At 49.1% G+C, this 13,634-nt stretch overlaps 2 protein-coding genes across 4 annotated transcripts; one reads left to right on the top strand and one right to left on the bottom strand.

Annotated features, from left to right (window-relative positions):
• Nucleotides 1-16: 16 nt before the first annotated feature.
• On the bottom strand, nt 17-4,418 carry srrd (SRR1 domain containing). Of its 3 annotated transcripts, none has more exons than XM_018728705.2 (8): nt 4,195-4,418; nt 3,891-4,063; nt 3,577-3,617; nt 2,925-3,115; nt 2,741-2,839; nt 1,777-1,928; nt 1,063-1,108; nt 17-478 (listed from the first exon to the last, which is right to left on the bottom strand). In XM_018728705.2, the coding sequence occupies exons 2-8, from the start codon at nt 4,046-4,048 to the stop codon at nt 224-226; spliced, it is 942 nt and encodes a 313-aa protein (XP_018584221.1). In that variant the 5' UTR covers nt 4,049-4,063; nt 4,195-4,418; the 3' UTR covers nt 17-223. The 3 variants fall into 3 exon arrangements, with proteins under 3 accessions (XP_018584221.1, XP_018584222.1, XP_018584220.1); XM_018728706.2 differs by having other exon boundaries at nt 2,949-3,115; nt 4,199-4,406; XM_018728704.2 differs by having other exon boundaries at nt 4,199-4,280.
• Nucleotides 4,419-4,709: 291 nt separating this feature from the next.
• tfip11 (tuftelin interacting protein 11) lies at nt 4,710-12,178 on the top strand. Its single transcript, XM_018728703.1, has 13 exons — nt 4,710-5,079; nt 5,637-5,790; nt 6,248-6,404; nt 6,496-6,623; nt 7,189-7,344; nt 8,064-8,246; nt 8,537-8,851; nt 8,932-9,038; nt 9,155-9,323; nt 10,029-10,272; nt 10,994-11,136; nt 11,246-11,411; nt 11,785-12,178. The coding sequence occupies exons 1-13, from the start codon at nt 4,856-4,858 to the stop codon at nt 12,132-12,134; spliced, it is 2,496 nt and encodes an 831-aa protein (XP_018584219.1). The 5' UTR covers nt 4,710-4,855; the 3' UTR covers nt 12,135-12,178.
• Nucleotides 12,179-13,634: the final 1,456 nt, after the last annotated feature.

Here is a 13,634-nt window from a genome sequence, read left to right as displayed (position 1 = left end):
AATTACACATAAGAGTAACCTTCTTTCCCATGATGCACAAGCTCCTCAAAGCTGCAGGACGACGTGGGGAGAAACAGGTGAGGGTCAGGACCGCTTCTTGACGGGTCGCAGCGCCTTTATCCACCTTCAAAAGCAGCAGGAACTCCTCCGTAACACGTGAATTTGCAGACCACCCGGGAACGAGGACAAAGCTCCACCGGGGTGCATTTACCAAGTTTTTACACTATACCACCGTCCCTGAAAATGGGAGGGTTGGGCTGCGATGGAGAACCGGTCTTCCGTCACCCCGCTCTTTGTCCCTCAGGATAATCTCCAGGTCTGAGCAGTGCAGGTAGCGGGGCTCTGGGGCCCGTGCCCAGGTGTGGGGGGGCAAGGTGGCCAGGCGCTGGAAGGGGAAACGGACAACAGCCGTGTCGTTGAACACATCGAGGAAGCGGGGGGAGCAGGGGAGGGGGGTCTCCTGGCACACGCTCCTCACCTGGCAGCACGTGTCAAGGACTCATTCATCAGCTCAGCTAACTGCCCTGTAGAGGTGCCCCGGCTGCAAACACACTGCCCATAAATACACTACTGCCCCGGTAATCTACTGTACCTTTACTGCTTCTGAAGTAACACAATACAGCTCTGCGCTTGAGGATAAATTAAGATGAAGCTCCTTTGCAAAGACTTGTTGAGGAAACGTACTTACTCTCGAGACATAAGGCACAGCTGCTCCTCCACTTACAGCGACCGTCCGCTCAACTTGACTGTTTTCTTGTTGAGACGCCTAACAAGAGCCGCTGTGTCTGCTGTACCGCAGCATGACCTGGTCGCTCTGCGGCAACGTACCGTATTTCTTATTCACTCAGTCTCGCTCACTCAGCTTTTTTTTCCCTTTTTTCTTTTGAAGAAATAGCAGAGCCCTGTTCTCATCCCCGTTAAGCTAATACATGCCTGTGATTCACATTATACACCTAAGAGGAGGTCGGCGCTCAAGGATTGCTTGTCCTACCAACATGGGCACCGGTGCACAGTGACACTCGTCATCTTGAGGACCAGGGCTCATGCCGCTAGATAGGATACGTGAGCAATGAAGCTGTAGTCCCTCTGGAGGTCCTTCTGCACCATCCTGACACAGCAAAGTAAAACAGTAAACATGGGACCATCGTCAGATCTTAAGGTACAACTGAGGCACAGCATCCAAAGTGCTTCTCCTTCGTTTCTCAAAGTCGAGAGTTCTGAAACGGGCCGTGGCGAGAGCCTCCCGCTGCCGATTTTTAATACCAAGGCATTCCCCACAATAAATTATAATACCTATAGATGCAGGAGCCATAAAATATGGAAGAAATGCAGGAAGCTGAATACAGTGAAAAAGGACCACGACATTCACGTACGTTCCTAATAACTACACGAGTATATTTTCCTTTCTGAGAGTAAAGGAGGTAAACAATTGTTGGAGGTTGAGTGCGAATCCCATTGTTTGACAGATGTGGTATAAAGGTCCACAACTTCCTGTTTTTCACCTGTTTTACAGTGTAATAAATTGCCGTAACAAAATATGCGCACAATCACATGGGTGGATTTTTCTTAAAGCTGTCAAACAAGGCGACAGCGAAAGGAGCAGCGCTAACCCTGAGGACAGGGCCTCGGCAGCGTGGCGGAGCTGTACTTCACCGAGGGGCCACAACCGCAGAGTGCAAAGGAGTTTATTATTCATGCACCCGATAACGGAAGGGAATTATTCGCGGCTGTGTGAACGGCACGATGAGGAGGTGGAGCTCCGGTGCGAAGGTTCACCTCTCCTGGAGACCCTGAAAGCTGTTCCCCACGATGGTGAGCAGTGCCAGGCCCTGGGGGCTCCAGTTGCTCCACAGCAGGTTGTTGTACAGCGCTGTACCGCAGTGCAGCAGGTAGAAGAGGGTGGGTCTGCTCACGGGCCGCTTCCCTTCCTAAAGGAACGACGCAGGGAGCACGAAGGGTGAGTATGGTAGCAATCCCATCATACCCCTTCCCTGTAGGTGTGTTTCACACCAAAAGCAACTTGAGCTCGGGGTCAAAAACGTCTACGCTCACTTGAGAAAGGGCAGAAGGAGATGTTTCCCCAACAGCGTTCTTTCACCGACAAACGGTAAACAACACGTCGCTGTATGTTTGTGTCCTTCTGAGAATGAAAGTCATCATACCATTTTACTTTATTAATTACGGGAACCAACCACTTCCTGCAGTGGACAGATGGGTTTTAAACTGCACTTTAATGTCCCGCCCGTAAAGTCTTCCTCTACTGCCTGTCCACCAAAGCGATGCCAATTTCCAGAGAATTCTGTCAAACAACCTCCTCAGCTGCTTTTCTTTAGTGTTTCACAAAGGTGATCCCAGCCACTAAAGTGTGTATTTCGTTACTACTCATGGTAACATCAGGGTGTTACACTGAACAGACTCACATTTTCACCCGTTCCAGTATTTTGCACACATTGTTTCAGTAAAGCTACTAGGTTCATTTTTTTAGCTAATGCTTTTCTATATAGCTACTGACACTGATTTACCCATTTAAAGAGGTGGGTCATTTTTACTGCATCAATGTAGCGTGTAGGATAAGTACTTCGCGCAAGGGTACTGCAGCAGGAGGTGGGATTCAAACCTGCCTCCTCCAAGTGCAATGCAGGGATCTGTAATCACTACGCCACCTGCTGACTCTACTTGCTTAGTGTTACTGTTTAAACAAATGCAACAATACCATGGTAATGGACACCGAAGGACTCACCTCATTCTCAGTCAACACAGTGAGGCCAAGCGACCGCAGCACGTCACACTCTGCTGCCGAGAACACGGGATCGAATATACTGCAGCGCCCAGGAGGGATCTAGGAAATACCATAGTACGACACAATTACCGCTGTGCCCGGCTGTAAACTAAGGGCGGTCAGTGTACCGGCGTCCATTTCTTACGAGGACGTCTGCAAATCTGCTCACTTTCAGTGCCTCCAGCAGCAGCAGCAACATGGCCAGCTGGTACCTGGAGGAGACGCTCGACAGGAAGCTGCCCAAGCCGTAGCACACACACTCGCACACACACCGCGCCTCCTGCTCATCGGTGTCTGGAACCCGGGGCCCCGCAAGCAGGCGGCTGGTCAGCACCTCTGCGGAGGGATCGGCGCATTCACAAATCAAAAGTGACCGTCGTGGGAGCGTGCCGGCCGAGCGCTCCCTACCCACAATGCAACGGCGGCAGGCTAAGTGTCCTGAACGGAAGTGGACGTGTTCAAGCGGCGTGTTACTCGTGACACAATTTAGGTGTCCATGCGAGAGGACAGGTGTTCTTTCAGAAACATTTCATACATGCAGACAGCATAAAACAGGGCAACAGCAAGGGATAAATAGAAAAATCACTCAGTGCAAATACACAGCAGATATAAAATCTATTTGGGATTGAATAAAAAGGGACTTGACCCTGAGCCTTTTTTCTTTTTGGCAACACTGAATCACAAAGGATTTACTGAAACTTCCCGACCCTGATGATGAGAAAATACAGTTTGGTGTCAAAGTGGAAACGTTCCTGCAAATATGTGGTGTTTCATTTCCACTCCAGGACTTCACTCACCTTTCCAGCTGCGCCACAAGTCCTCGCAGGTGAGTTCAGCCCTGAAAAGAGACAGAGATCGCCGGTCCTTTCAAACGTTTCGCACACCTGTCTGTCACTTTCGCGTCACAGCGAAACGTCACATGCGTCTCTCACGTTTATGGCTGTCGCGAGGGGTCCCTCCCCTCCCCGCCCCACTCATCCCACCCCACCTCCCCACCCCACTCACTTCCTCCCCACCCCACTACCCTCCCCACTTATCCCCTCCCTCCCCACCCCACTACCCTCCCCTCCCCTCCCCACTATCCCATCCCGTCCCCACCCCACGCGCTCACATGGCCTCTTTCAGGCGCTCCCGGGCCCTCGTGCTGTCCGCCAGCGACTTCCCGGCATCCCCCAGGTCCCGCGGCTCTCGCGCGCACCTGGGGACCGCGCGCGCCGCTCTCCCCCGCCATCGCACGACGTGCTGCCACTCGCCATCGCTGCCGGCCATCGGTTAACGCCGGTACTGTGACGAATGACACGGAGCACAACGTTCAACTCAGTCATGCGAGACCACTCCAAATTTTTAAATTAAATCAAATCAAATCATGGCTGCCCGGCGGTGCAACATAATTAATAATTTGCCTGCGTGCTTACTTACTGCAAACGCCTCAGTCAGTCTTAGTGCCGTATCCGGAATTACAATTCTTTCCAGCTACCTATACATCCTTCTTTACTGAGCACTTTATCGGTACGTTAATACACTGTCGATTCACTCCCGCGCACAAGTGGAATAACACGTACTCTGTGTGTATAAACACGCTTCCGAAGCTTAAGTTTACGGAAATGACGGACTCGGACTGAAGTCGGTGTGACAGGAAGTGAGCGAATTCCGGAAGATGCGTCACCTCCAGTCAACGTATTTCAAACGAAAAGTACCCCTCTGTGTATGGTAAAGTGTTGTGCCGCAATAAACACGAGGCAGCGTCATCCACGCTACCCTTCAGTGCTATAGACTATTGTCTGACATTTAAGGCCGCCAACACTTTTAAAAATGATATTTCAATGGTGCCGTTCCTGGAATTAATAACCGCTTTTATTTTGAACGTAAACTCTAGTATTGAGGTACCGGAAGTAGATCGCTTCACGCGCGACTGCGAAGCGGTGACGTTGTTTGTGCGCTCGCGCACTCGAGCGCTTGTTTTCTCGGCTCGCTTCTTAGTTCCGTCTCGTTTCGGCAGCGCCGACCGTTTTTCTTTTTTTAAAATTTTTTTTCGGAGGCGCGGTTTGCGTCTCTCCTGCCTGGTGCGGCCGCATCATGTCCATGTCCCATCTGTACGGCCGCAGGGCCCCGGCGGGAGAGGGAGAGGAGGAGGAGGAGGAAGGGGTCGAGGTGGAGAGCTTCGAGGTCACCGACTGGGACCTGGCCAACGAGTTCAACCCCGAGCGCCGCAGGCACCGGCAGACCAAGGAGGAGGCCACCTACGGCATATGGGCCGAACGCGACTCGGACGAGGAGAGGCCGAGCTTCGACGGCAAGAGGTGCGGCTCCGGGGGCGAACGGACACCAGGCTGGGGAGACGTACTGACTGAGCATGCGCAGTGCGTGCGCGAGTGAGAGCGAGAGAGAAGGAAATGCAATAAATAGACTGGGCAGCAGGCGGCGTAGTAGTTAGAGGCGCCGCCTTTTGGTCTTGAGGTTGCAGGTTCGAATCCCACCTCCAGCTGCTCGGACCTGAGTTGCTGCAATAAAACTTACCTGCCTCTACAGATGGGTAATGACTGAGTGTAAGCAGTATTTAACATGATGGTGAGCTACTACTATCTATGTAAATGCACAAACAGTAATTAAGTAAAACTGCTGACATGGATGTGTTTGAATTATAATTCTGAGAAAGGTGGATATAGAGGTGCAACAGCTGCAGTGTTAAGTGTGAATAAAGAAGAAATGTGAATAAACGTGCGCTCGAGAGGCCGGAGAGGGACTCGAGGACGCAGATCGATGCGCCTCCCAGTCCGGTCATCGTTTTCCACCTAATAACCACACTGAAATGTTCCTTCACTTTTAATATCACCTTCTCCACTCCCTGTACACCCAGGACAAAGGATTACTCGGCGCCAGTCAATTTCGTGAGCGCAGGACTGCGCAAAACCGCCGCTGATGAAGAGGACGAGGATGAAGAGGACGAGGAGGAGGGAGGGGGGCGCCCTGTGGCGTCGGCACGTGACGCTGCCCCGAAGAAGCTGCTCACTGTACGAGAGCTTCTCGTGTTTTGATCCGTTTGCTGCAGTACAGTGGCCCTTGGGTGTAAAGTAACGGCACCGAATGGAAGACTGAAAGCCCTACACATTACTACCATTCTTACCATTATTTTACCATTACTACAGTATCCAGGAGTGATTTCACATAGGTGTGTTGTGCGTAGAAGACAGAATTAAATAGCCTACTGACTAGGTGGGAAGAAATAATAAAAAATAATACAAGAAATAATGAATAATATGGCAGGGTTTTGCTCTGTTATATGGTAAATGACCAGCATAGTAATAGCCATTTTTTTTCTGAACTTTTATCCTGTTCATGGAGAATGTTCACATTTGTCGGGGAAAAAACTCCCTTTGAAGACCGTGTGAGAGTTTCCTTTTTAGCAGATATCCCTCAGGAAACAAACACTAATTTCTCCCTTTGCTCCTTTTGTTTGACTGTCTTTAGGGTGGAAACTTCAAGAGCTCTCAGAAGACCTTTGCAGGGGGTATTCGACCGGGGCAGGACCTGGGACAGTGGGAAAAGCACACGCGAGGGATTGGCCAGAAGCTCCTGCAGAAGATGGGTTACGTGCCAGGGAAAGGGCTGGGGAAGAACGCTCAAGGTAAGAGCCGTTCAAACACTGTGACCCGACGATCATGGTTCCTGGATGACGCCCGTTTGGACAACATCTGAGTGAACGCTGCCATCTCCAGGTATCGTGAATCCCATCGAGGCCAAGGTGCGCAAGGGGAAGGGAGCAGTGGGGGCCTACGGCACGGAGCGCACGCAGCAGTCCCTGCAGGATTTCCCAGTGCTCGACTCAGAAGAGGAGGAGGAGAAGGTGAGGACTGCAGCACCGGCCGACGCCTTCACCGATGCTTACTGGTCCTTCGGCAGGAGGTGGGACTCAAACCTGGGTCCTTGGAGTGGAAGGAAGCAGCTCTGCAGCCATGCAGCCTGTGGTTCGATTTTGGGTTATCTTTTGAATGTGGATGTCCTGTATCTTATGCGGTAGCAGAGAAGGCTCAGCTTGGACCTGCTCCGTTGACTCCATTTTCCCAGTGAAAATGTCTAGCTGTATAATGGGGTAAAAAGTACAGTGATGGACTGTGAAAGTACTTAAGAACCATCTATTGCTGTGCAAATGACAGTTTAAACGGGTTTTGCAAAGTCACGTTAAAAAGTAAAAGCCACTTTCCTCAGGCTCAGACAGGGAAAACATGGACGATACAGTGTATTAACTTAGGTCACAGTTTACACTGTGATGGACCGGTGTCCTGTCTACCTTCTGGAATAGGCTCTGCCTTGCCGTGACCCCAAATTAGACACACAGTTGAGAGTAGTGAGTGAGAGTTACTTCACGCTGGTATGTGGACGACTGAGTGTGTCCCTCCTAATGCTGGCAGGAGTTTCAGCGTGAGCTGGGCCAGTGGAGGCGCGAGCCAGGCGTCGGCAAGAAGAAGCCCAAGTACTCCTTCAAAACAGTGGAGGAGCTCAAGGCCCGTGGGAAACTGGCAGGCAAGAGCATGAGCGCCCCTGCAGCGGAGCTGGCACAGGTCAAGGTGAGGGGTGGTGTGTGTGTGTGTGTGTGCTGTGCTGTGCGTTTCTGCCATTTCATTCTTGATGGAGCTCTCAGAACCGCAGCAGACACCTCTGCACCGTTTCACTTTGGTCACTGTTTTTGCATCCCATCTTATTCTTAAAATCTAACATTTATTTATTTGTGTGACTGCTCTCCAACTACATTTACTTTTACATTTATTTATTTAGCAGATGCTTTTCTCCAAAGCGACGTACATCTCAGCAAAAATACAAATTTGTGCATTATATTAGGAGAAAGAGACATTGCTGCAGACGTGATTCTTAAGTAAACCTAGTTTGTTACTTTCCACTTGATGCACCCGATGTTCATCGCTTGAGTAGGTGCATAAAACGCAGGATAGATGGATCCTGATAACCTTTCTACAGCTTTTTTTTTTTTTTTTTTTTTTTTGGGTATACAAACATTTACATAGAACTCACATTGTTAAGCTACTTACACTGATTTATCAATTCATATATCTGGCTAATTTGACTGGGACAGCTTAGGGGTCAATACCTTGTTCCAGGGCACTATATCAGTAGGTGAGATTTGGCTCTAACTACTACGCTCCCTGCTGGTCTGTGTTCCTGTCACTGTCCTACTTCTAATTAGCTGCACTGGATTATTTTGAGGGCTGTGGGCTCCTCTGCTACACGTGTGCATGTTCCCGCTGAAGCCTGCCGTACGCTTGTGCTGCAGGTGATTGACATGACGGGCCGGGAGCAGAAGGTGTACTACAGCTACAGCCAGATGAGCCAGAAGCACAGCGTACCAGAGGAGGCGCCTCTCAGCGTCGGGACGAAGGCGACGGGCTTCACGCTGCCCGAGCTGGAGCACAACCTGCAGCTGCTGATCGATGTGACAGAGCAGGACATTCTGCAGGTCGGACCCAGAGCCGCCACCGCCCCCTTCTGCCTCTTGGCAATCTATAGGGCTTCTGAGAACAGTTTGTTAATCCTCAGCAAACCATTTTTAAAATTGTCCAACATAATCCGGCATAACAAGTGCGACTGGGAGTCATGTAGCAGTTAAAGGACGAGGACAAAGGTCGCAGGTTCGAGCCACTCGTCGGCGTTCTGCTCAGCTTCTCACGCTCGCCTCTCCGCATTTGCGTGAGGACGTTTGCCACCACCCCCCCTCACATCCCGCTGTGTGTCCCCATCCAATGGCAGAGTGCGCGGCAGCTGCAGCATGAGCGCGACGTCGTCGTGACGCTGACGCACGAGAGCTCCGCTCTCCAGAGCAGGCTGGCCGAGGATCAGAAAACCCTGGAGCGCCTCGAGGAGGTGCTCGAGCTCGTGGAGCGCTTCGAAGGGGCCGGTGGCGCCGGAGGCAGCGCGCTCACCCTGCAGGAGTGTGTGTGTGTCTTCGAGAAGCTGCAGACCGAGTATTACCAAGAGTACAAGGTGCTGGGCCTGGCCGACTTGGCTGTGTCAGTGGTCCACCCGCTGCTCAGGGAGAGATTGCGCAGCTGGGATCCCCTGAAGGTGAGTCGCTCGCCCCAGCACACACGCACACCTCACACTCGTGCCTCTCCCAAAGCAACCAAAACATTCTCCCTCCACAGGACAGCGTGTTTGGCCTGGAGGAGGTGGGCAGGTGGCGAGCCATTCTGGAGTCTGGGCAGCAGCCTCACAGCGCCCCCGACAGTTCGCACATGGACCCCTACCACAGGTTAGAGTCCAGCAACAGCGGTGCTCCCCCTGTGCACAACTTTGATCATCTTTGCCTTGTTGGAAATGACGAGTCCCAGTCCTGCCAAGTGACCGCCCGTTACCACGCTCTTGCAGGATGCTCTGGGAAGTGTGGGTGCCAGTGATGAGGAGCACAGTGTCCCAGTGGCAGCCCAGGAACGTGGGGCCCATGGTGGACTGTATGGAGAGCTGGTCCCCCTTGCTACCCGTCTGGATCCTGGACCACGTGCTGGAGCAGCTCATCTTCCCCAGGCTGCAGAGAGAGGTGTGTCTCCATCCTACTGCTGCCCCTGCCAAGTGTGTATAGACACACAGCTATGCGGTAGTACCTATAAACACTGTTGACGGGTGCTTAGTCCTTGTATTTCTCAAATTATAATAATATATAGAAAATTATAAAAATAGCAGGACAGCTGGTAGTGTAGTGGTCAGCGTTACTGCCTCTGGATCCAAAGGTTACAGGTTCAATCCCTACCTCCAGCTGTTGTACCCTTGAGCAAGGTACTTACCCTAAATTGTTCCAGCAAAATTACCCAGCTGTGTTAATGGGTAAATAACTGTAATCTTAACATTGTAAGTCGCTTTGGAGAAAAGCATGAGCTAAATGAATAAATGTAAATAATTCCATTATTATTCTTTGTTATGTATTCAGCACGCAGTATTCATTGGTGTTTTCTTACCCCATTATATTCTATTTGTACTCCTTGTCTTTGGTGTCTATAATGTGCAGAGGTTGGTGAGGAACAGCATCTGGTGAGATTCTGCAGAGCTGTAATAAACCATTTTTACTCTTTCTTCTGCTTTGTTGTTGAGACTGCAAAGAACCACAAATGGTGTAAAGATCAATTCTAGAAGGACTTGGCGCATTATCCTTTAGTTGCTGCTTTCCTGTTTTTGTCTAACGCATCATAATTTGCACACACTTTATTTGTATGGGTGTCGCACTGATGTGCCGAAATGTCTCGCACAGGTTGAGAGCTGGAACCCGCTGACGGACACCGTGCCCATCCACTCGTGGCTGCACCCCTGGCTGCCACTCATGCAGACCCGTCTGGAGCCGCTGTACCCGCCCATCCGCAGCAAGCTGGCTCACGCCCTGCAGCGCTGGCACCCTAGCGACGGCTCTGCCCGCCTCATTCTGCAGCCCTGGAAGGATGTCTTCACCCCAGGCGCCTGGGAGGCCTTCATGGTCAAGAACATCGTGCCCAAACTGGGTGAGAAGCTGCTGCTCGTCTCTTTCGGAGCCGGTTAATTCGGGTTGCTCAGGTTTATTAGCTGTGTGCTGCTGGACATTTCTTTTACAGTATTTAATAAAAAAAAGTTAACGGCTTGAGAAGTGGGATGCGTCTTAGAGCCGATGGTGGCATTTAGAAAATTTAGACCCGTCAGTGCTGTTCAAAACGTCATCAAAAGATTGTACTGCAATACAAGTTTTTGTTCATTTATTTTTGTTTTTTTCCCCGTTGGAAATCCTATTAAATTTGTGTGTAATACGGAGCTTTTTTATTGAGTTGCGGGCTGTTAATTTGTTACATGGTTTTGGTGTGTTCTTTCTTTCGCAAAAATGCATCTCTAAATCTGCGGTACTTCTTACAACCTGTAGTCTTAGAATGTGGTAAATACGGTAACGAGATAAGGAGGGAGCCTGTGGGTATTGCGGTGCTTAGAACCACAGCCCTGTGGTCTGGTAAAAGTGTCCTGGTGAAAATCCCACTCCTGTCACAGTACCCTGGAGTAAAGTACATTCCCTGAATTACTCCAGTAAGAGTACCCACCTGCACAATCGTAACATTGTAAGTCATCTTGGACAGTTGTGCTAGATGAAGAGCAATGATGATGATGATGATAATATTAGTGATATTTAACTTGACTGGAGGTGAGAAAAGTTCAGCCTTAGCTGAAAACACAGCGCTGATGTTTTCCCTTTCTTGCCAGCCCTGTGTTTGGGGGAGTTGGTGGTCAACCCACACCAGCAGCACATGGACCCCTTCCACTGGGTTATGGACTGGGAGGGCATGCTGTCGCTCTCCAGTTTGGTGGGGCTCCTGGACAAGAACTTCTTCCCCAAGTGGTTGCAGGTGAGTGGGAGCTGAAGGGGTCAGAGGCCCCCCCCCTTTTGTTTTGCATGTGTGTAGCGTACACAAAGGCATGAAGAATAATGGCTAAAGCAGATGTGTCCACCTGCAGGTGCTCTGTTCCTGGCTTAGCAACAGCCCCAACTACGAGGAGATCACCAAGTGGTACCTGGGCTGGAAGTCCATGTTCTCAGATGCTGTGCTGGCCCATCCGTTGGTCAAAGAGAAGTTTAACGAAGCGCTGGACATCATGAATCGTGCCGTGTCATCTGGGATAGGTGAGTTTCACCCTCCCTCACCCTCCTCCTGCCCAGCTGGACCAGTCACATTCATATGTGCTTTGTTGTTTGAGCACCGTTACTAGCACTCACGCATTTCCAATTGTCAAGCGCTTTGTGGAAATCTTTGCTCTCCTCTTCACAAACTCACAGGAGTGTCTCCATCGGTCACACAACCTTAGTCACTGAAACCTGTTGTTGTATCCATCACGCTCATCAGGATTGTTGGAATGTAAATTGCAGCTAAATTTCACTAAATTGCAGTGGTTTCAACTAAAAGCAAATAGTTTTTGGGACTTGCGCAAAGCAGCTCACGCGATGCGCTCACAGAAAGTCCATGTCCACCCATCCTCACACCCTTCTCCCCCCACAGGAGGGTATCTGCAGCCCGGGGCCCGGGAGAACATCGCCTACCTGACGCACACGGAACGGCGCAAGGACTTCCAGTATGAGGCGCTGCAGGAGCGGCGCGAGGCAGAAAGCGTGGCACAGCGAGCCATCGGGGTGACCAGCGTGCCCACCAACTTCAAGGACCTGATCCAGGCCAAAGCCGAGGAGAACAATATAGTCTTCATGCCCCTGGTGGCAAAGCGGCACGAGGGCAAGCAGCTGTACACGTTCGGGCGCATTGTGATTTACATCGACCGCGGCGTTGTGTTTGTGCAGGGCGAGAAGACCTGGGTTCCCACCTCCCTGCAGAGCCTCATTGACATGGCCAAGTGACTCGTCCATTGAAGTCCCTTGATCCAAGGGGGGAAAAAAAAAAATTGGAAAATTAAATGGGCTATATTTATTTTGCTGAGAAGTACTTTTAAAGAACATGCAGAAATTTTTGGCATGAGCAGCATCAACATTCTGTATAATACAATATGTAGTTTTTTTTTTTTAAAAAAATATGTCCCTAGATATTGTCCTTGTTTTGTAGTGGAAATGTTACGTACTTGGTTTTAAAAAGGTTGTCTATGTTTTGGAGAATGAGAGAATTCATTAAATATTTTCAAGTCAAGACCTAAAGCATGCGTTTTAAATTATATAAAATTTAGTACATTTAGTACCCCGTATGGGACAAGAGGTTCAGAAAATGTGTGTGTATGTGTATTTTAAATGTACTAGAAGTGCATACCTACTTATAAATGGGCTTTCCAGCATTCTGAAACATACAAATATATTGTATAATTTATAGTTTAAACTAAAGTGCATGGCATACTTTCACATGATCATATGACATCATGGACAAAGGAAAGACATTATACCTTATTTTAAACTTCTCTTGCAAACCAGCTGTGTTGGGTTCAGCGGGTGGCCGGATGTGGGCGTTTCATCACAAGCACTGGATTGGCTTGTTGAGAAGAAATGAGCACCAGGTGAGGCCAATTCTGAATAACGAGGACTTGAAGAGACTAACTGAAGTTTTGAAGATGGAAAGAGCCCTTTTGTTAGTGGGCTGTTACTATGGTTACCGCTTTGACTCCAGGGAGCCAAAGAACACTAATAGCCTTAATCCCACCCTGTGGTTACCTCTAGCATGGAAAAGCATACCGGTATTTTTGCCTCTGTCATTTTTGTTTAGATATTTCAATTTACAATTCTAAAATGGGTTTTGTTATCCTTAATATTACATTTGATTTCAACAGTACAGTAAAATACATGAAACTCAACAGGGCTCCTTGTATCTTGACTCTACATCCATCTTGATGTACCTGTGGTGTTTTACCTGTATTAAATATTATAAATGATTTGTTTTCTGAACAGTTTAAGTTCAGCCCAGAGATAAAGTTCAATATTAACAAAAGAACTTTTTCCTAGGATTATGTTTACATCTGAGAAACGGGACCAGGAGTTTTCGTGAGCAAAGCAACAAAATACCTGTAACTCATCCTACAGTGTTTGCCTTTATTTTGATTATTATTGATACATTGATTTAATGAGAACAATGATTAAGTACATTTTCCTCATTCTTCGTCATTGTACACACCACTGCTGTGCATTGGTGTGCTTATGATGCGTGAATAATACAAAATTATAAATGCATATGAAATTGATCAAGCAAGAAGTAACACCAACAAAGACCACACTTTTACTATTTTGTGTCTAAAATGTCAGATTCTACCAGAAAAGTCTTTTATGCTGTAATATATTGGTTTTACAAGACTTGAGGTTAGAGTGTAATTGTTGTATTAAGTTCCATGGAAAGTTTATGACAGCACATACTGCACATGATTG

The sequence above is a fragment of the Scleropages formosus genome, chromosome 21 (genome assembly GCF_900964775.1).
Source record: "Scleropages formosus chromosome 21, fSclFor1.1, whole genome shotgun sequence".
NCBI classification, from domain to species: domain Eukaryota; kingdom Metazoa; phylum Chordata; class Actinopteri; order Osteoglossiformes; family Osteoglossidae; genus Scleropages; species Scleropages formosus.
The sequence above is the reverse complement of the archived record's forward strand: the minus strand, read 5'-3'. Positions and strand labels throughout refer to the sequence as shown.